The following is a 20847-nucleotide window of genomic DNA, read 5'->3' as shown; positions in this document are numbered from 1 at the left end:
TAATTATACTACAAAATCTGGTTGCGTTCAATTAAAATTTTAAATTATGCTTTAAAATCCGATAATATTCAATTGAGATTGTTTAAAATCCAATGGTATTCAAATGCTCAAGGATTTTTTTAGATTTCATGAAATGATGGATTTTGTGGTATTTTTCAGTGTATTTTAATTTTTGAAATATCACCAAAATTCATGAAATTTTGAAACATTGTGCTTAAATCCTATCAACTCTACGACATTTTATCAAAAACATTGTGCTTAAATCCTATCAACTCTACGATATTCTATCAAGAATCCGCACAAAATCAAAATCACATACAATCCATTAAAATCCATAGACTAAAAACAATCCATTAAAATCTCATTTGAATACACCCCCTCTTAATATTTAATATTTACACACAGTACGAATTTGGATAGTTGAACTAGCACTGTTTATAAAAGAATTCCCCAAAAAGAGGCAACCCAATTGTTTAATCACACAAATCCTATTCATTTATAAAGGTCAGACTAATATGCTAAGCCCATGGCAATTATACATGGTAAAACCAAAAATCCAGTGGGAAAGAATGGTATAACAAAGCGCAACATACAAGCAATGTTTTGAAAGTTCCATGGCCTCATCTCAACACTTTTTCATCATTATCATTGTGTATTGTAACATAATCCTCATCTTCAAGGCTCACCGACCCTACTGAAGGCAATTAACAGAAGCATGCATGTTAACTGGAGCTGACAAAATTTGCTTTGCCTGTTGGGAGAATATGTAGTTGCCTAAATTGGTTTATCCACACTATAGTGTAATTATGATACTGCTTTTAATTTCTAAATGTTTGACGATGCGATTCTGTTGGGAATGTAGTAACCAGGAACCGGTGAATCATCTCAAAACTGGTGAAAGTGATTACAGCAGCTGGGGTAGTCCTCAGCAGGTTGATGGCACAACCACGGTAAAATCCAGTGATGCCCTCTTGTTGAAATACCTTTTTAATACAATCAACAACACCGGAGTAACGTTTCTCAGAATGGTGTCCTTGTTCCTGGAGCCTTGAACGTACGACCTGCATATATTTTTTAGATAAAATAAGGCAACAGTGATGATAAAGAAATGTGATGGAATCAAAACAGTCTGGTGCTAGCCAAATATGTTTGGTTTGAATACTGACAACAGAAAATGAACAAAACATTCCAACAACTGACCAGATAATGATGACTGGAAATGATGGAAGAAGGCGCATGTTCAAAAATTGCATGTAAATAATAAGAACTGCATCTAAATGGATGACAAACGGTCCCATTCATCTAAATGACAATGACAGGAATTTATTATACAAAATAGCTCTTATACTTTCACTTCTTTGAGTTGTGTTCTCATTTCTGGAATTGTCTGATATAAGGAAAAAAATTAAAATTACATTTATGTAATGACCTTTCACAAGCTTCTACTCTCTGCCTTATATTTAAGCATGCGTTAAAATACAAAAGTTTCTATAAAGCGTCTAGTGAATCTTAATTGTATTTTTCGCTGATTGAATTTTTGTGCAAACTATATTTTACTTTAAAGCATGCATTCTATTAAAAAGCTTATAGTATTTAGTATATCGTGCATATTTATATACAGGATACTCCTGGTTTCAAGGGCTTGTAGTCTCTAAGATAGTTTGTAGAAGACCATTATATACATAATCAACATAAAGTTAAGTAGTTCACTTTGTTTATCATAAAACAAGACATAAATACCACATCTGAGCAAATACTACTTAAATCAAATCAGGAAAATGATGAAATCAACATTTATTTCTGGCACGGTACCTCGTGTGGATAAGTCAATGTAGATGCGATTATTTTTGAAACTGATGAGGCAACAGCAACATCACTTGCACCAAGTTTATCACTTGTAGTATTATCTAATATTATAAAAATCAGTACACAAAAAGAAAAGTTTCATTAGTTAGTAAGTACAAACGTCTCTCCTAAAACCATTCTGGAAGTGGGTGAAAAATTAATACCTCGATCTGCTAGATAGAATTTGATTTTTTCATATAATGGAAACTGGATTGCAACATGACTAATACCAGCCAATGCAGGGACGAGACCACTGTACAACGATATCTAACATCAGGCATCAATATTTACCAGTATATAGAAAGCACCACCTCTTATTAAATTATGTATCAAAACGGAATGTTATAGACAAACCTGTACAGACCGCGGACACCTTCTTCATGAGCAATCCTTCTCAAAGCAGAAAATGTGTTTCTGTATGGCACAAGACCTGTCCTCATACCCTGTGTCTTCAGAAAGAGAAGCAGCAAGTGTTAATTCTCTAGAACTGTTACTCCCTCGACAAATGCAAACTTTGAAAAGTTAAGCACCAGACACATGAGCAACACTATAAAAATTCTAAAAACGAGAATGTTGCAGGTGTGAGATACTGAAGATATGCTGTAAAATGACAAAGGATACAGTTCACTTTTTATTGTACTAACAGGATAATGGGAAGATCAAGATAATCATATGAGTGACCAGACTGGATTGCTATTTAATTATCCAGATGTGTGTACCAGATGAGGTTATAAAATGCTTCAAAATTAGTTTTGTCAAGAGGAAATAATAAGAAAAAGTTCTGGCTGCGCGCAGAAGTAGCAGGTCACAAAAGGCCCTGAGCTCTAAGCTCATATCAATTATTATATAGATAAAATCAGATCTGTTCATATGATGACAAAGAGACTACTGTCTCCTTGATTCTCGACTACTTCGAAAGAACGAAATTTAAGACTACTAGAAGTCTCTAGAATATACAACCTAATGTTTACCTTTTCAGGAATTATATTTCTACATGAATTTCTTACTTGAATTTTACATAAGTTTGGTCACCCATTTTTGCTCACATGGGGCCACACTCATTGTTATTATAGCATCCCATAGCAACTACATGGCTCCTGATGCTAGAAAACGAAGGGCATACCAAATCGACCTGTTTATACTCGACCCATGTTTATTACATACCGAAGACCATATGACCACAGACACCTTATAATACACAAATATAGAATCACTCAAGTATTTAAACTCCCAAGGCATGTGTTTATCTGCAACTTATTACTTTTTCACTTCACATTTAGTGCAAACCCAAAATTACATGAAAATATCTACAATATAAAGAAATAAATATTGTGGTAAAAGTTATTCATAGACTGCCAGTCACAATCTCATTTCCCATCAAGGCATTTAGAATGGTGGAGATTCTGCCATTTTATGGACTACTAGCTTAGCCCAAGAAAGACGTACACAAATTCGTACAAAACCACCACCACCCGTACAGAATGAAGATTCACATAAACTACATATTAACTGCAAATATGCGAAGTCAGCAAATCAAATTTGCTGAGGCATTAAAAAGACTAGATGTTCAATAGGTCCTCTCAAAGTCTTGGTGGAAGTGCACAGTGTTATTGTCAATATGCTGTTCTATCTCACATCTCACAGCATACAAGTGAATTGTGCAATAAATTTGTAATATGTATTCATATATACATACTTGAAACCTCGTTTTCACAACCCAAAGAGGATTTGTCACTATGGTTGTTACAGTTCCAGCCCCAGCAGCAGCTATCATATTGGCACCTATTGAAAGTTGATGATTTCCATCTTCATATGCACACCAATAAGAACATGTTAGTTCCTTGAAAAGAGGAAGCTATAGTACATCTATGCATGGACGAGAAAATGATTACAATTCTCTCAAAATGAAAATACATAAGGCTGTTGGCAGGTGTATTTCAGATATAGAGCCTGTTTCCCTGGCTTAAAGTTCGGGCTTTAAGCCATTTTCGACTTTAAGCTGGAAAATGTTTGTTTGTGTAATAAGCTAGAAGTAGGCTTAAAGTTAGAAATAAGCTAGAAACTGACTTAAAGCCAGAAGTTAGTTTGAGGTACTAACTTTTTTTTTAAAAGTACTCATAAGTCATAAGTTATCCATAAATCATCTTTTTTATTATTATTACATTTATAATAACTCATGAGTCATTAATAAGTCAAAATTACCCAAACAAACATTTTAGGCTCCCATCTTGTCACATTAAGTCATGTAGAGGTGGCAATATGGTTGCAAAACCATTAAACCAATCCAAACCAAACCAAAATTGTGAATTTGGATCAATATGAAATCATATTTAGGAAAATGAATTTGGTTTGGTTTCTAGTCTCACACTTCTCACAAAACATGGATCTAACTATATTTGTGTCTCTCTTTTAAGATTTCTTAATGACACACACTGTTGTGTTTTCTTTTTCTTCTTCTTTTTGCTAGTTACAACACACGCACACCCCGTGGTTCGAACTCATGACCTTTCTTGGAAAAGCCAAGAGCTCGAACCACTACATCAACTCACACACCCACACACGTTTTTTTTTTGTATTTACTATTCATTATATTGTCACTTTAGTGTATTTATTTTTGTTCATTATATAATACTTGTTTTTACTTATTATACTAGTTTACGTTTACCCATAATTCAAGCTAAAACCATAACCATATTTATTAATATATGGTTCTGAAATGATTTTGGTTCATTTATCCAAACTAGATCCATTTTATGAGAACCAAAACCAAACCAATCACACATTTTGCCAACTCTAAAGTCATGTTAAGTCATAAGTCACAATTTTAAGCTCAGCCAAAGGGGCTCATAATATATAAAGTTATGAACTAACCGTCAGAGCTAAGTAAACTTTTTAGCTGATCATAAACTGTAAAATATACCTGCAAAACAACCAAAAAGATAACTAGTGAAACTAAGTCTCAGCACCACTGACAAAATGTTATAAAAGTTGTAATAAAGGATCATGTTGTATAATTTACATAACTGCACAACTGGAATTGCAAAAATCAAGTAATGATAAAAAGGAACAGAATGGTGGGAGTAACCAAAACATAATATTTGCATATACAAATAATTAGCAGTGACTGGCATTGGGTCTTGACTCTTGGGTTTTCCCAATTCTGAAGAGTTTTTCAAGACTATTTCTTAATGTTCATACAAATTATATTAGTTGAAGAGGAAAAAAAGGTTGCATCAGTTCTGCTAATAATTCAAGGAAATGACTTTCTGTGGCCTATAACCTTCAGCCAAACCACATACGTTCATAGGACAAAAAATGCAGCTTTGAGTAAGACATGTGCTACATTTGAGCATACATTTTCACCTGAATATTTCTATGCTTGCCTTCATTCTGTTAAGAAGACTATGATTTTTTCCTAGGTGAGACACCAAATGTGGTAACCTGCACATTGTTTTCTTTCTTTTCCTTTTAGCATATTTTTTTAATACTTTATATCTGTGCCTTTAAGATATGCATCGCAGGTGGAAGAAATAACTGCTTATGCTTAAGCAAATTTAAATTCTGCTTGTAAAGAAACATAAAAAAATAAAAATTTAGAACTGTATATAGCTCACCGCCCAATTCGGAAGTAAAGCTAAAACAGTCGGAGAAAGCCCACGATACATGCCACGTATTCCTTCCCTCTGAAAAATTTGTTCCAAACTTCCAACTATGAGACTGCCTGATCAAGTTGAAAGTTCAGAAACCACATAAAAGCAACTTAAAGATTCCTTAAACAAGTTTCACATTGCTATCTTAATTCTACTTCATATCTATTTTATAAATGTTGTATTGTAGTACACATGCATAGAACACATATATACACTTTACTCAGTGTTGTCAATGAGTGGCCTGACTTCTGATCTAGCAGTTTGGTGAGCCAACTTCTTAAGAGCCTTTTACACATAAAATTCCTTTACTCAGTGTTGTTGATTAGTGGCTTGACTTATGATTTCGCAGTTACAACTTCTTAAGAGCTTCAAAATGGTGGCTGCCATCAGGTTTTGATTAATTCCATTATAAATTATTTACTTAGCCCAGTGGGGCATCTGAATTAACCTACTGAACCAAATTTAACCCAGTCTGAGACCCTACCAGATCATCATCTTCAACCTTTTCCTATCCAGTTAGGCTCTGAAACAGACCCCTTAGTTTTTCAGTTACTCGATAAGGATGAAAATATAATCAAGAAAATGGGTCTTCGGAACTAGAAAATAAATTTAGCATAGATGTGAAACACAAAGCCAACCCATATTACTTTAGTTGGAATCACAATAGACCCTGAGGCTGACTATCCACCAGACTTGGTCAGCAGTCACCACACCACTGACAAAATGTAAGTCTTCCCTTAATGTTTGTTTAGGCTTCCTCTTCCTAGCAAAATCCAAAATACACCAGGTGTATGTCCCTATCAATCACAAGATTTCTGCTCCACTAAAGTCTGGAAACCACGAAACAAGATACAGAACAATCGTAACACTGATTACTATTGCCATTAATATCTAGTGGTGTTCTTTTTAAATTCATGGCTTCTGGAAGGAGATATGTAAATTGATTGTTTGGACGATAATGATGCTTGAGAAAAATTTGGAGTGCTTCATTTATGTTTACAACCAGGCATTTAGATGTACATTGCCTTTTGTTATGTTTATAACCAGGCAAGTCCACATTCGATTTGAGTAAAAAATCATGTCTGGCTGCTTTTTTAGTATTAGATCAAAAAAAGTTCTTGAAGGAAAGAAGAAATAAAGAGGATGAACAAGAGGCTAGAAATAAAGATCTGGATGAGTTTTTGGGTTGGGGGTCTGTTCGGATGGGTCATGCAAAATATGGATAATGTTTGTCATAACAAAAGTTGTCAGAAACCACAATATTAATTAGCTCATGTGAGGTTAAGGTCGCTGAAATGCTATATAATTCGAACCACCAATAGACTAAAGTACTAGACCGAGTAAAGTCTGGCCACTACAATACATTTAACTCTAGAACATATTCCTGTATCACATAATGCACCACTAATGTGTTAGCAGAACACAAACATTTTTGATAGCAAAAAGTTAAAGCACATGTATCTCAAGGTTTACATATCCTTACGAGAACCCAGATGACTTTTATCTGCTATTTTCACAGAAATGAAATCTGTGGCAATACAGTGAACACTAATTAATACTTGTCAGATTTTAAGACAATCATTTTCAGCATTTCTTCCACTTGAGAGGCTACCGACTCAGCTACATCCAGGCATTCACATGTAACTGTAATACAGTACTCTGGTGAATCCTGTATTGGACACTAATAATTTACATCTTTCTATTAGTATGCGTCTGTCTTCATTTTTAGATTTTATATTCTAGTATCATTCTGAATATAGTGACATTTTACCTTTGTGATCCTGGCATGATGATTTTTTTTATTGCTAAATAGCAAAATTATCTTTGCCTTTTCCAGTATAAGAATCTCACTAAATTAGCTGTCTTTCGTCTTTCAAGCATGATAAATGTTGCAGTGTTATCTTGACATGTAAAACTACTGTAATAGACTTTACAATTAAACAAAAAGCATATTTTTAAATAAGAAGATGATTTCGCTAAGGCAAATCCCCACCTTGGTTAGTAAGGGAGTCAATTTCTTAACTGTGGAGGAAGAGCACATGTGATTTATGATTAAGAAAGTTTTGTTTTATTCAATCTTTGCGAAATTTATTCAACATTATGTAATTTGGTAGATAACCAATCTCCGCAAAACCTTTAAAATTAACAAGGCTCGAACATGAAAGTTAGCATACCTCGAATGGTTCCACTACTTACACTACCAAGGGTAGGTAGACCATGAACCTGAAACCTAGTCTTGATTACATCCAAGGGACAAACAAAGGTAGCTGCAATAACTCCTGCAATCAATCCCCATTTTGTAAGCTATTTCTCTAAAACATAGAGGGGGATCACAATTTTTTATATATAAAACTCGACAACCTTAATGTAGTTATCTAATGCACTAAAGCCTGTACATACTTCGGAGGTATTATGAGTGCCCTAAATAAAAATATAGAACTCAAATGAGAAGTATACATCTAAGTGAAAACTAAAATTTTAAATCTTTTATTTGAAACATATAAAATCCCTTTTTATATTATAGACTATCTTGGCATCATGCTCATATTCGGCGTCTTCCTGTTCTCTTTTCCCCGCCTCTCTTTTCCTCTCTCTGAAGAAACCCTAAATTTTAGTCATCGTTCTAGGGGCTATCATCAGCCTTTTAGGTTGAGGCCCACTTATTACTATTGTTTACATAATTCCTTTTCGTTTAATTAATCTCTCATTATATTGAGAGTCTTTCTACCTATTTATGGGGTTTTATCTCCCCATAGCTTGGGTTCTCCTCTCTCCTGGCGAAAGTTTTAGTGTCTCGTAATCAGTGTTGTGAAAAAGCGCGCCTCGAAGCAAATCACAAAAATGCACACCCTTAGCACCTCACCTATGCTGAGGCGAAGCAAGTTCAATCAAGCAAAAGCTTGTGGCGTTGGCCGTTGAAGCACAGAGCGCTCTTTAGTGAAGATAACCGCACAATAACATAATTAATGTTAAATTCTGATCATATTTGTTAGATGGCGCAAGGCCTTTTATTAGTAAATTGTCTTACCTTGAAAAATAAAGGGGTTTCATATTCAGCGGCACAACTCGAAATTTCACAAAATTGGGAAATGGGGACCGATCCTAAATGTAACACAAGTACGACATAATTTAACAATAAACAAGTAACATAAATATCATAGTAAAAATTAACAAAAAAAAACCCTCAAAGCTATAATATGACATTGTAAATTTTTTTTGCAAACATCAAGCTTGTTACTCCCCACCCCTCAAAAAAAAAAAAAACTAAAATTAACTTTATTGTTCTTTCAACTTCTAAAGTCAACTCTTAATGATAATAATTGGAACTTTGTATAATGATTAGAAAAATTATACATTGCTTCCTCCATTCCATCCCTAGCAAGTCAAACTAAAATTCAAATCCACCGATTCTAGAATAAGGCCTTACGCAGGGCAAGAAATTTATATATTAACTTCTATTTATCTTATTTCAGTACTTAAAAATTAAGTTAATTGTAATTTACCATAAAGTATAATAATATTAGACTAATAGTTATTTAAAGGCTATTGCAGAAGATTGTAAATGTATTTTTCCCTTTATTTTGGAAGTTTCTTATTATTATGAATTTGATTGTTAGGTCTTGATCTTACACCTATTTAAGAAAAATACGGAGATACAGTCTTAGATAATTTTGAAACTTTAATTATTGATATTGAGTGCGTCTCTTGCTATGGCTTGCGACCCACCAAAACAAATTTAACTTTCTACACTTCAAAATCCTAGGGTAATGGTTCATCTGCGATCAACTAGTTAATTATGTGGGCTTAACCACACAACCTTGTCATAGTTCCTTATTCTTGATTATTTTGCGCCATCTAATTCGTGACTATAATTTTTTTTCATTAGTGGAAATAATAGGAATTAGAGCCTATTATCCACCTATTATGCATTATGAGAACAGTAATTCACATGGCCAACTTGTTTTAATTTTTGCAAGTAATACTTGATGAATATCTTAAAGTTCCATGTATTTGTAAAAGAAGAGGCAGGGGTGGACGAGGGGCATTTTAAAGTTGATGCGGACAGGGAGAGACAACATGTCTGGAGTTCTTACCGTATCCATATATTTTGTTATTCTAGATTGCTTTCAAGAATAGAACTTATGGGATTAAACTATGATGAGTTCAAGTTGTGTTGGTGCTACAAATTATCTCTCCTTAATCTTAATATTATTTGAACTACTGGATGGTTTTTTTCAAAGGAGAGAAGCAAATAATCATACTAGCTGAATTATTTTGTTATTATTTAGGAACAGAGTTGATTGCAATTTATTAAAATGGCTGCAAACATTACAAGGATATCATAAAAGGATTATTTGAGGCTATGCTAGCAAAATTACAAAATGATCCATTTACTTTCAATACTGATTTCCCTATTTATTATAATTTACTTATTTGTTAAGTTAAATTGTTGTATTCCAATATAGAGAAATATAATCTTTATTATTTTTTACTGTGATTGTTCTATAGTGTTACGGATTGCAATCCAAACATTCCTCCTTCAGTTTTTTTTCATTAGAAAAGGTAAGTGCTCAAATGAGAACCACACGACACTGTGAAAACTAAAGTAACTCACCAAATTCATACACACAACTCACCATATATTTATATATCGCTAGGAATTTTGGTGATTTCCTTAAATACTTCGAGTGACTTACTTTGAATTTAAAAATTCACACTTTAACTTCGTTCTATTCAAACATGACCCTAGTTGAGGAATCCTAGGGATAATGACTCTTCCGCAATTTATATCACACTAGCCTTTAACCCGTGCGAAGCACGGGCGGGTATATAGTTCGTAATTTATTATTTAAAATTTAATTTTTAATATCATTTTATTAGTATTTTAGTATTAATAGATTGAATTTTAATTAAATTATATTATTCAATTGACTATATTTTCTCCCGATTAATGTTAAAAAGAGTTATATGAAGGTTTTTGTTAAAAGAAGATATTCAAAATTGTATATTTATATCATTATTATAATTTTAATGAAATATTATATGATAATAGATTGTTACGAGTGTTTTTAAGTATTTGAAACTGTTTAACAATATAATACTAATAGACTCCACATTTGTAGACTTGTAGTACCAAAAGGAGAGTACCAAACCAAAAAATATAACTAAAACCTTGGACTACAAATTATACCCATGTTGGCTTATAGTATAGTATATAGATTAGGCCTAGTCAATTATTTGCGCATGTATAATCCACCCAAACCCATGCGTATCTCTTTATAGTTTCCTACTTCTAATCATCCTTCATATCCATCCTACTCATTTCCTTCAATCACAAAAACACTTGAAACACTTCCAATTTTTCACTCTTCCCTATCTCATTTTCTCTCCACTTCTAGTTTCGCATATAAGCTCAATCAACCACTAATCAACAAGTATTCGACTATTTCTCGTAACTCTAACAATTCCGATAAATTAACAATAACAAAACTAATTCCAACAGCATATAAACACAATAAACACAAGATAGAAAACTAACCGGCAGCAGCTCCAGCTCCAGCATTACAAAGAAGGCCCGTAGGATTAGGAACATGAGTATCCGCCGTCATTTCTGTACATACACACAGCTACCAAACTGTATATATGCAAACACAATAAAAAAGATGATGAAAAATGAATGGTTCTTGATGAAGTCCTCTGTGGAGAGGTGGGCAGTGAGAGAGAAACAAAGTGGCATGGCAAGCTCAACGACCCAGATTTCAAAATTGAATTTTGCGAAGTGGGTTTGATTTTGATTGGGGTTTTGTGGGACGGGCTTATCGATGAGATCGAGGGGGTTGTTGATATTTCGCCATTGGAAGGGAAGACAAGAGGGTTGTGTTTTGATAAGCAGATGAGGACGAGAATTAATACCATTTATTAAAGTGGTTTGTGTTTACTTTTATGTCTGTTTATTTGGGATATTATTATTTTATGAGTTTCGAATCTAAATTGTTGTGCCATTTTGGACGATTCGCCACATAATGGGTCCCGTCAATCATATTTTTTTATTTTTTAATTTTTAAATATTCAATTACTTGCTAAAATGGTTTTGAAAATTTAGATGGTTTTTTCAATGCTTTTGTCTAGTTTTGACAATTTGATCATTTCCAAATTAGCTTCTTTCTTTTCTGACCGCCTCAAAAAGGGACAAAAGAAAGATCTTGTTATTTCTTCAACAATTTATGATATGATCTCTAGTGAACCTCTCACTAAGTTGTTCACCCTAGTATTAGTACAATAGCAGAAATTATAATCTCAAATTTATGGTTTGATATTTGGATTACCCTTCCCGTGATAAGAATGGAAAACTCATACTCCCTCTGTGCCTCTCATATCTTTACAGTTTTTTCACATTGCTCAACACGCATTTTAAAGCGCATATAAAACATAATAACTTATTTTTAAAATTTTTCTTTTTTTATAAAAATTTAAACACCAAATTTTTATTCACGAGAAAAAAATGTTTGAAATAATTTATTAAACTACATTTTACGAGAGAATTAGAATGCGTGCCGAGCCCCCGTCCCCCAATGTAAACAAATGAGGGGGACGGAGGAAGTACTTTTTTTATAGATAAAACATTCATTTCATAATTTTTAAAATGCTCATTTTCATCTAAAAAATTCTAAAAATCTCTCTGTTTTTGAAATGACCGCCTCTATATTTTATGTCAAAAGCTTTTATTAGTTTTTATTGGGAGAAAGTCCCAAACTCTTTCATTCATTTATTTGATTTGTTTTCTTTAATGATATTTCTCTTGGGAAAAGATTTCTATCTGTTTGACTAGGTTTGGTTTGTTTATTTAATCTGCATCAGTAGAGCTTTCGGTTTACTTTTTTCTTCGATTAAAGCGTAACTTATCGGATTCAAGAGTTAATTATCTATCTTGTGGCTTCGACTTTCATATCCATATTTTCGATTCAAACGTAACTTATCGGATCCAAGAGTTAATCGTCTATCTTGTGGCTTCGACTTTAATATCTATATTTTTTATTTTCATTTGTTTTCAGTTTGCTTTTATTTCAGTTTTTGGCTTATATTTTCATGTTGTTTTCTCTTCCGGATGAGAGATTTATTTTCGCTTGTTGATTGTATGCGGCGGTCTTGATTTGATGAAAAAATTTATATGGCATTACAGTTTTGATCAATATATCAAACAATATCTCTATCACGACATGATAAAGATGGTACAATGTTTCAACGAGAATGGATGAAATGAGTACTTGTATTGTATATACATTATTTTCAAAAAATCGTTTAACTGCTTTTTAATGAGAAAAGACGAATACAATTGTTCGACTCGGCCATTGATATATATATATATATGAGCCTATATAGAGTTTTACTCCAATAGAAACCTCCTTATCCTAGAAACTAAAAACCAAACTGAAATATCACTAAATCCTAAAGCAAATACCACTAAATTTTTAAACAACCCCATCCCCACCTCCATCTTCATCAAACCCACCTCCATCTTCACCAACCCCACCTCCACTACCACCACCTCCGTCGTCGCCTCCTTCATAACCACTACCACCTCTATGCCGCCCACCACCTCCATCTCCATCTCCACCTCCACCTCCATTATTTCTTTAACAACACAACCTCCACACCTCCATCTTCACCAGGCCCATCTTAATCGCCGCTTCAACCTCCTTCAGATTCGTTCATACTTCTTTCTCCACCTCGATTCAACTTCAAAGGCGGAGCCGCCACTATTCCGGCAACGCTCCAACCCCCTACTTCAAGCCGCCCAAACCTCCGCTACAATCATCTTTCCTCCATCTCCACCTTCACCTCCACCATCTCCACCACTATCACCACCATCTGAATCGAAAACATGAACAGATCTGGAGATTCTAAGCTGGTTAATATCTGGAGATTGAGTTTTCACTAAATTCTGCAGCACAGATCACTAAATCCTAAAGAGATAATCACTAAATTGTACTGAGAATATCACTAACTTGTATAGGTTTCTAGTTTTTATTTTAAAATTGGTTTCTATTTGATCATGAGCCTATATATATATATATAATAATAATAATTTATCTTGAATTAGGTTGGAATTTTTCACGAAAACAATTATTGTATTTAATACAATTAATCTACGTGTGTGTAGACCTGACAAAAAAAAAATATACATGATCTACATATATTTTACTCTTAACATTATATAATCATCATTCTAAACGAGATATATTTCCTAATCTTCCCGAACACGTGCATGATCTCTAATTCTCTGTACATTTTACCTTCATCATTTTAGTGAAATATATATTAAATAAGTTTGATTTGAATTCTTTCTTTACCTAATACACACACACATCATCTGTCTCAAAAAAAAAAGTGATGCTTTGAATTTTTCACATAATTTGAGTTTGTGAAAAAAACACACCTCTATATATCATATTTCAAATTTTTTTTCTTGAATAAAAGTGTAAATCTATATCTTTATTCAGGAAAAGAAATTTTTTAAAATAACGGGTAGAAGTATGTTTTTTACCCCTTAAATTATGTGCAAAAAGTCAAAGCGACACTTATTTTGGGACGGAGGGATTACTATATAATTGGTTTTATGTAGTATAAAACAATAAAAATTACTCTATCCATCCCATTCAATTGTTGACACTCTGTTTGGGCATATAGAGATTAAGAAACACGTGTAAAGTATCGGAAAATAGAATGAAAAATATTCTAGTGGCGGGACTCATTGATTTTTAATGTATATAAAAGGAGATTGTGGAATAAAAGTGGTGTGAAAAAGATAAGATCCATTAACTATTTTTGATAAATTCTGAAACATAAAAAATTGTATAAGATAACTCAAAAAATTCCGTAAATAAATGATTGAGAAAGGGTATTATTGAATCGATATTCATAGATGAACTTGTCACCGTCACCTAAATAGTTACAGTTACCGACAGTTATTCCATCACCATTTTTAATCCATGCTTTTCCAAGTAGAAATTCTGCAATAAGCCCTTAATAAAAGAATTCAATAAGAAATATCTGAATTAAAGTATTTAAACTTTCTCCGGAAAATAGCAAAATGAAAACAAAATAATCGAGAAAGAGCAGAAAGAAAAAATATACTAGCACAGATTTATCGTCTGAGAACAATTTCAGATCCATCCGGATGAACCAACTGATTCCGACCCATCAAAATCTTCTTGTACAACTCCACCACCATTTTCTCATCATACTCCTTCACGGGTCGGGTCACGAAACAAGCTTCCCCTCCGTACCCGTTCCCATACCCGCTCACTCCCATAGCGCTCGAGCTAGCTAATCTCATCATCATCCTCATGTACGCATCACGTATCCCAATAAAAAACTTCTTGGGCGACCACCTCAACTTTATTTTCCGCCGGATCTTCACGCTCCAAACCCGGATTCTCCGGGTCGACCCGCCGGAACCCAAGTGAACCGCCGGAACTACACGTTTCCGGCCAGACCCAGAAATTCTCCGGTAACCCCTTCTCCTCCAATAGCCTTTTAGACCTTTGTACACTTTGGTTGACACACCTTCCATTCTTCACCTCTTGAGTATATAAATGTTCGTGTCTATATTTCTCAGAGTGAATATATTAGAGCAAATTTTTGTTGAACTTGCATCAGCGTGTGGGTGTACATAGAAAGGAGATAAAGATTAGATGTAAGCATGAAGAGAAGAGAGAGAAGATGTACATGTATATAGATGAGAGATGTAATGAAGTAATAAATGAGAAGCTGGTATAGGTTGTTCGGGTGACTGCGGTTAGTAGCGAAACAAAGAAGCATGGTATTATTTTCACGGGGAGGTGTGTGTGGTGGGGCAGTTTGGAAGGGAGATGCATGTGCACGATATTATAGGCTAAACCGCCAAAGCTCTCCATCTTTAATACAAGGAGGCTTTTGATAGCAGTCATCTTCCCCGTCTCTGTTCTAAAAGTCGATTATTAATGACTATTACCGATTAATCCTTGTTCCGTAGTTCGCCGAACTAATTAAATCTCCGATTAGTCTCCGATCAATCCGATTAATCCCCGATCAATTCAATTAATCCCCGATTAATCTTTGTTCCATAACTTCACCGATTAAGTCCGATTCCCGCTTTTTACAACACTGTTTGCCATACATGATTTGGGTGACGAATACATTTCACAAAACATAAAATTTCAAATATATATTTTTCTCAATTCTAAATTAATTAGAGCATAAAGATTGTGTTGTATATAAAAGATGGGTTCGAAATTTAAAAAAAATTGGGATGGACTAGGAGTCTAGGACTGGATTTAAAATTTTAGATGTATTCTATTTTCTGTGATATCTGGTAAGATGTAATTTATGAAATATTTGATTTAACTACAATTCTACGATAATAAGTCTATCGAATAATTTGTTACTAGTTTGACTAACAAAGGGTGAAAGGAGTTAAAAGATTACAAGACTCACATGATTCTAATAACTGTATGTTTCTGGCTAAAGTAAAATAAAATGTATATATGTTGAATTTGGTATCCTAAACGCGATAAAATTATAATGGTATCAATATTTCACGCTTACGATGATAATATGTATGTTGTGATGCAATATGTATACACATCATATCACTCTTACAATATCCACGTGGTAAATGGTCATGACATGTCAACTCTTGCAACATCGACATTTACATTTATAATCAGTTAAAAAATAAAATTTGTTATACCAAATCATGTAATTATCAATATATAGAGATATATTTATAACAAACAGTCACATGTCTTAACAATCCCTCCATATTAAGAAAATATACTTCTTTGCAAATAATCATCTATTAACTCTTGTTGATGCTCTTCTTTGAGCCTGTTGATGCTCTTCCTCGTTGGATCATGCCTCGCAGAGGCAAGGTCAAGATTAACGTCCATGGACGTTTCTTTGTTAATGCACTACCGAATGGGAATGTCACTGGAATAGGAGTAGTAGTTCGTAATAGCCGTGGCAAGATTCTGCGGATGCTATCAGGTTCTTTAGGTATCCAGAATCGCAGGGTGAATGAGTTTCATGCAATGCTGGAAGGATGCAAATGTGCTTTTGCTGAAGACTGGGAACACTTCATCTTAGAGTCTGATCACTTCGAATCGTTCTGGGAATGGAGGAACTCGCATCTGGAAGGGGTTCATCCTGAACACCAGTTCATAGTGCAGCAGCTTAATCAGCGTAAGGCAGATGCGAATTTTGATATGGAAATATCCCTTTGTGACCTCGAAGCAAATGCTCTAGCAGAATACCTGGCAGATTATGGAGCTCATCACTTCAAAGTAATGGTCATAATGGCTCAACCTTTTGGTAGGGTTTTCGAACTTTGGAGTCTTGACATGGGATTGGGTTTGGTGGATCAACAATTTGTGGCAGTTCATGAGGCAGATGTAGCTCCTGTTGTGGAAAATGGTGCTGAGGACCAGGTTCCGATTGTTGATGATGAAGCTCAGGACGAGATGATGGCAGCAGCTAATGTAGCTGGGGTGGAGATCATAGAGCTGGAGTAATTCTAAGAAGACTAAGGGCCGTGTTATGGTGATGCATGAAGTTTCCATCTAGTAATAGCATATGTAGTATTCTAGCAGTAGTAGTCTTTATTGGGTCCAGTTATTTTGTCCGCTTAAAGCTATGATGGTTAGGGAATTTTGCTGGTGGTTGTTGTTTCTTTATCTAATCGGTTGTACCCAATCCATGATTATTAATATATCCTTTTGCTTTTCAAAAAAAAACTCTTGTTTGTAACATAAGATAACACACATCGAAATATGTATTGTCATTAACTAGTACTCCCTCTGTCCCTCTCATTTCTTTACGGTTATTATTCTGGGATGTTCCTCTCATTTCTTTACGTTACTATAAATAGTAAATTTTTCCCATGATTACACCCACTATCTTACCATACTATCTCATATTTAATAATAAAAACTACTATTACACCCACTACTTTCCTCCACTATCTCAATTCTATTATTAAATATTGATAGGTCCCACCACTTTACCCACTTTTCATCTAACTTTACTCATTTTTTATACATTGTCTTGGTCTCCGTTTCCCCCTCCAATGTAAACAATTGAGGGGGACGGAGGGAGTATTATATATGATTTAAATGCTACTTTCTCTGTCTCATTTAATTATATACGTTTTTTTTCAACTGCTCGACACGCATTTCAACACTCTTATAAAATATAGTTCCGTAACTTATTTTTGAGATTTTTTTTCTTAATAAAAACTAAACATCCAAATTTTAATTCAGAAAAAAAATTAAAAATAAATTGCACAACCACACTTTTCGGAAGCATTAAAGTCTATGTCACGTCCCCGTCCCCGATGTATACTGGGGATGGAGGACAATTTCAGTGCTTTGGAATTACTCCCTCCGTCTCAATTTATTGGTCCATTTTGGAATAAACACACATATTAAGAAAAAAGTTGGTTAGATAGAATCTTATCTCATGTATCATTAATTAATGCATTGATAATTGAGAATATTGTTGAGTTTCAAAAAAATCACAATAAATATAGGGATTTAGTGCATTGAGAAATGAAAATAATGTTGAGTTTCAAAAAATTTACAATTAATATGCAGATAAATTTGTATTGAAAGAAGAGAGGGACAAGTATTTTGGGACAAATTTTTTTTCCAAACTGGACCTATAAATTGAGACGGAGGGAGTACTAATTAGTGACAGTAGGTCAAGTTCTTCGGAGGCGATACTTCTTGAGATACACTCGTGATAATTTCAACACTTCAGCATGTTTCTATGTTGGGTCCAGTTCCTAGCAGCCGTTGGATGAATAACCAGCGGCTAGAATTAAAACATATTTCCATTGTTTTTCCAGATATTTCCTTGATCTAGAGCCAAACCGCTAGCCTGTTGGAGAATAATTCAAGTCACCTGACTGAAGTGACCACAGTGTGTAAATTGATGTGCAGTGTTAGTAGTTTTTCTCTCAAGTTACTAAATAAGTAACTACTCTATATTTTTTTCTCTCCAGAACTGTAACTTGTAGGCAGTTATGTTGTCCAACCCTCTTAGTGAATTCTCTTTTGCTGTAAACAGAATGCATAAATCACGCTACGTCAGTTCAAACCTTGATGATTTTTTTTTTATGATGCAACCTCTGTCATTTCCTTCAACCTTAACAAAATCACTGTAGTGCCCCTATCACCGTCAACTGATATTGCTTCTTTTAAATAAAATTTAGCAAATAATTTATTGATTGCAGATGAATCCAGCCACAGTTGCTTCTTTTAAATAAAATTTAGCAAATAATTTATTGATTGCAGATGAATCCAGCCAAAGTTGAAAACGGATCTTAGAAAAGACACACAGGACAGACACAATATGAAAATAGTTTTATGTATATATGTTTAAAAATTGATATGCTATGATAATAGTTTAAGTTGCTATTATCCCTTAGTAATGAATAATTTAGAGTTTAAATTGCATTCTATCTGGTATTGATGTCAGTTCTTGGCGAGGACTATATACATGTGAAAAGGGTAATCTATGTGGATGATTTTGGACAAAAGAATGCACTAGCTAATGGAGCACACATAAACAGATCTGCAATAGTTTACCCAAGGGCTCAGTAGCCTTTGAGTTGGATATAATTTTTATTGTCTAAATTTTGATTATTGCTATGACAATTTAGCTAATGAGTTGCAGGGTTGGAGGTGCTCTGCAGAAAAGGAAGTCATAAAATTTTCAACTCTTGTAATTTATTTATAAAGTACTAGCCTTTAACCCGTGCAAAGCACGGGCCGGTATATAATTCGTAATTTATTAATTATAATTTAAATCTTAACACCATTTTATTTGTATTTTAGTATTAATGAATTGAATTTTAGTTAAATTATATTAACCAACTGATTATATCTTCTAACGGAAATTTAGCTTTCACAATTTATTATCTATCTATAAATATTTTTCTGATATTAATATGTGACAGTTTATTGATATTAATATTCATAAGGAGTGTTTTTAGTATATGAAACTGTTTAATAGATATCTACATGTTGTAGACTTTTAGTTTTAGAGGAGAGTACCAAACCTTTGTACGACTACAAATTATACCCATGTTGGCTTTTTATAGTATAGTATAGATAGTATAGATGTTCCCTGCAGCAGAAGACTACTAGAGTATAAATTTATCAAATATCAACACCCGACACCGTTATACAAACAAATGACCAAGACTGAGAGCAAGTTAATTTTGAAGCTCAGGATCAAAATATTCATGTTGGATGAAAATGGTAATCCCAAAACAACAGGTTGCTTGCCATCACTGAAGCCTTGGATTGTGAAGGCTAATATCAACAAAGTTCAAAGTAGTATAATCGTCACACCCAAAGGAACCTGATAGGGTATAACCCGGATTGGCTTAATCCGGACCCTGGATTGGCTTAATCCGGACCCGAGCACGATATGACCCGGAGATGATCCCGGACCCAAACACAATCTATCCACTCTTCCTCTGGACCGGGACACAAGAGTCCAAGCCGACACCGGAACAAGCCACATTCTGACATGAAAAGGATTGGCTTAACCCGGACTCTAGATTGGCTTAATCCGGACCCGAGCACGATATGACCCGGATATGGTCCCGGACCCAGGAGATGATCTCAGAACCAGGAGACGATCCCGGACCTTGGAGATGATCCCGGACCCAGACGCAACCTATCCATCCTTCCCCCAGACCGGGACACAAGAGTCCAAGCCGACACCTGAACAAGTTGCAGTCTGACATGACAAGGACAATACCCAATGCCAGCTATTGACACTATGAAGACAAACCTCATAACACTCCAAAATACTATTTCTTAGCTGACACCTGGACAGGTGTTAAGCATCCAAGCCCTACAGATGGACAGCAGGATCCAAGGTACACATCCTTAAACCCTAATCCTTGGCCTATAAATAGACCAAGGATGAGAGGCTTAAGGATCTTCTTCTCCACACTCTCATATTTCTCACACACTCTAAGCCACCATACACAGCAGCCATATACCTTCACCCACCACACATAGATATCTCATTTCCCGTCTATCTATTTTCCGACGCATGTACTCATTCTCACGCCGGAGGCGCCGCGGGGCTCAAACCCCCCTCCGGTGTTGTTTTGCAGATACCCGTCCAGCAGCTACACCGCAAGATACCAGTACACGGCGGAGGAAGCACCGGAACGGGATTTGGCGTTATCAGAACCCTTAGAACTCCTTTGCTGTTTTTGTCTATCAAGTATCAACAAGAGAATTAAATTTTAAAAGTAGGCACAAAGCCGCAGCAATTTCAACAATCTCTC

The 20847-nt window shown here is 34.5% G+C and overlaps 2 protein-coding genes across 3 annotated transcripts; both read right to left on the bottom strand.

Annotated features, from left to right (window-relative positions):
- Positions 1-325: 325 nt before the first annotated feature.
- LOC108210268 (nicotinamide adenine dinucleotide transporter 1, chloroplastic) lies at positions 326-11408 on the bottom strand. Of its 2 annotated transcripts, XM_017381580.2 has the most exons (9): positions 11035-11408; positions 7670-7774; positions 5460-5566; positions 4717-4765; positions 3542-3651; positions 2200-2294; positions 2010-2098; positions 1813-1907; positions 326-1061 (listed from the first exon to the last, which is right to left on the bottom strand). In XM_017381580.2, exons 1-9 carry the CDS (start codon positions 11102-11104, stop codon positions 819-821), a joined length of 963 nt encoding a protein of 320 aa, XP_017237069.1. In that variant the 5' UTR covers positions 11105-11408; the 3' UTR covers positions 326-818. The 2 variants fall into 2 exon arrangements, with proteins under 2 accessions (XP_017237069.1, XP_017237070.1); XM_017381581.2 differs by lacking the exon at positions 7670-7774 and having other exon boundaries at positions 681-1061; positions 11035-11250.
- Positions 11409-14640: 3232 nt separating this feature from the next.
- LOC108207413 (uncharacterized) lies at positions 14641-15069 on the bottom strand. The gene has a single exon (XM_017377862.1). It carries the CDS (start codon positions 15067-15069, stop codon positions 14641-14643), a length of 429 nt encoding a protein of 142 aa, XP_017233351.1.
- Positions 15070-20847: the final 5778 nt, after the last annotated feature.

The sequence above is a fragment of the Daucus carota genome, chromosome 2 (genome assembly GCF_001625215.2).
Source record: "Daucus carota subsp. sativus chromosome 2, DH1 v3.0, whole genome shotgun sequence".
NCBI classification, from domain to species: domain Eukaryota; kingdom Viridiplantae; phylum Streptophyta; class Magnoliopsida; order Apiales; family Apiaceae; genus Daucus; species Daucus carota.
This window is presented reverse-complemented; position numbering and strand designations above follow the sequence as displayed.

What these genes read in the sequence shown, in the direction of transcription:
- LOC108210268 (XM_017381580.2), bottom strand. Translation starts at nt 11,104, where the DNA reads ATGACGGCGGATACTCATGTTCCTAATCCTACGGGCCTTCTTTGTAAT. An exon ending in TGGAGCTGGAGCTGCTGCCG is followed by an intron (nt 7,775 to 11,034) that starts GTTAGTTTTCTA and finishes GATTGATTGCAG; the next exon opens with GAGTTATTGCAGCTACCTTT. An exon ending in AAGTAGTGGAACCATTCGAG is followed by an intron (nt 5,567 to 7,669) that starts GTATGCTAACTT and finishes CAACTTGATCAG; the next exon opens with GCAGTCTCATAGTTGGAAGT.
- LOC108207413 (XM_017377862.1), bottom strand. Translation starts at nt 15,069, where the DNA reads ATGGAAGGTGTGTCAACCAAAGTGTACAAAGGTCTAAAAGGCTATTGG.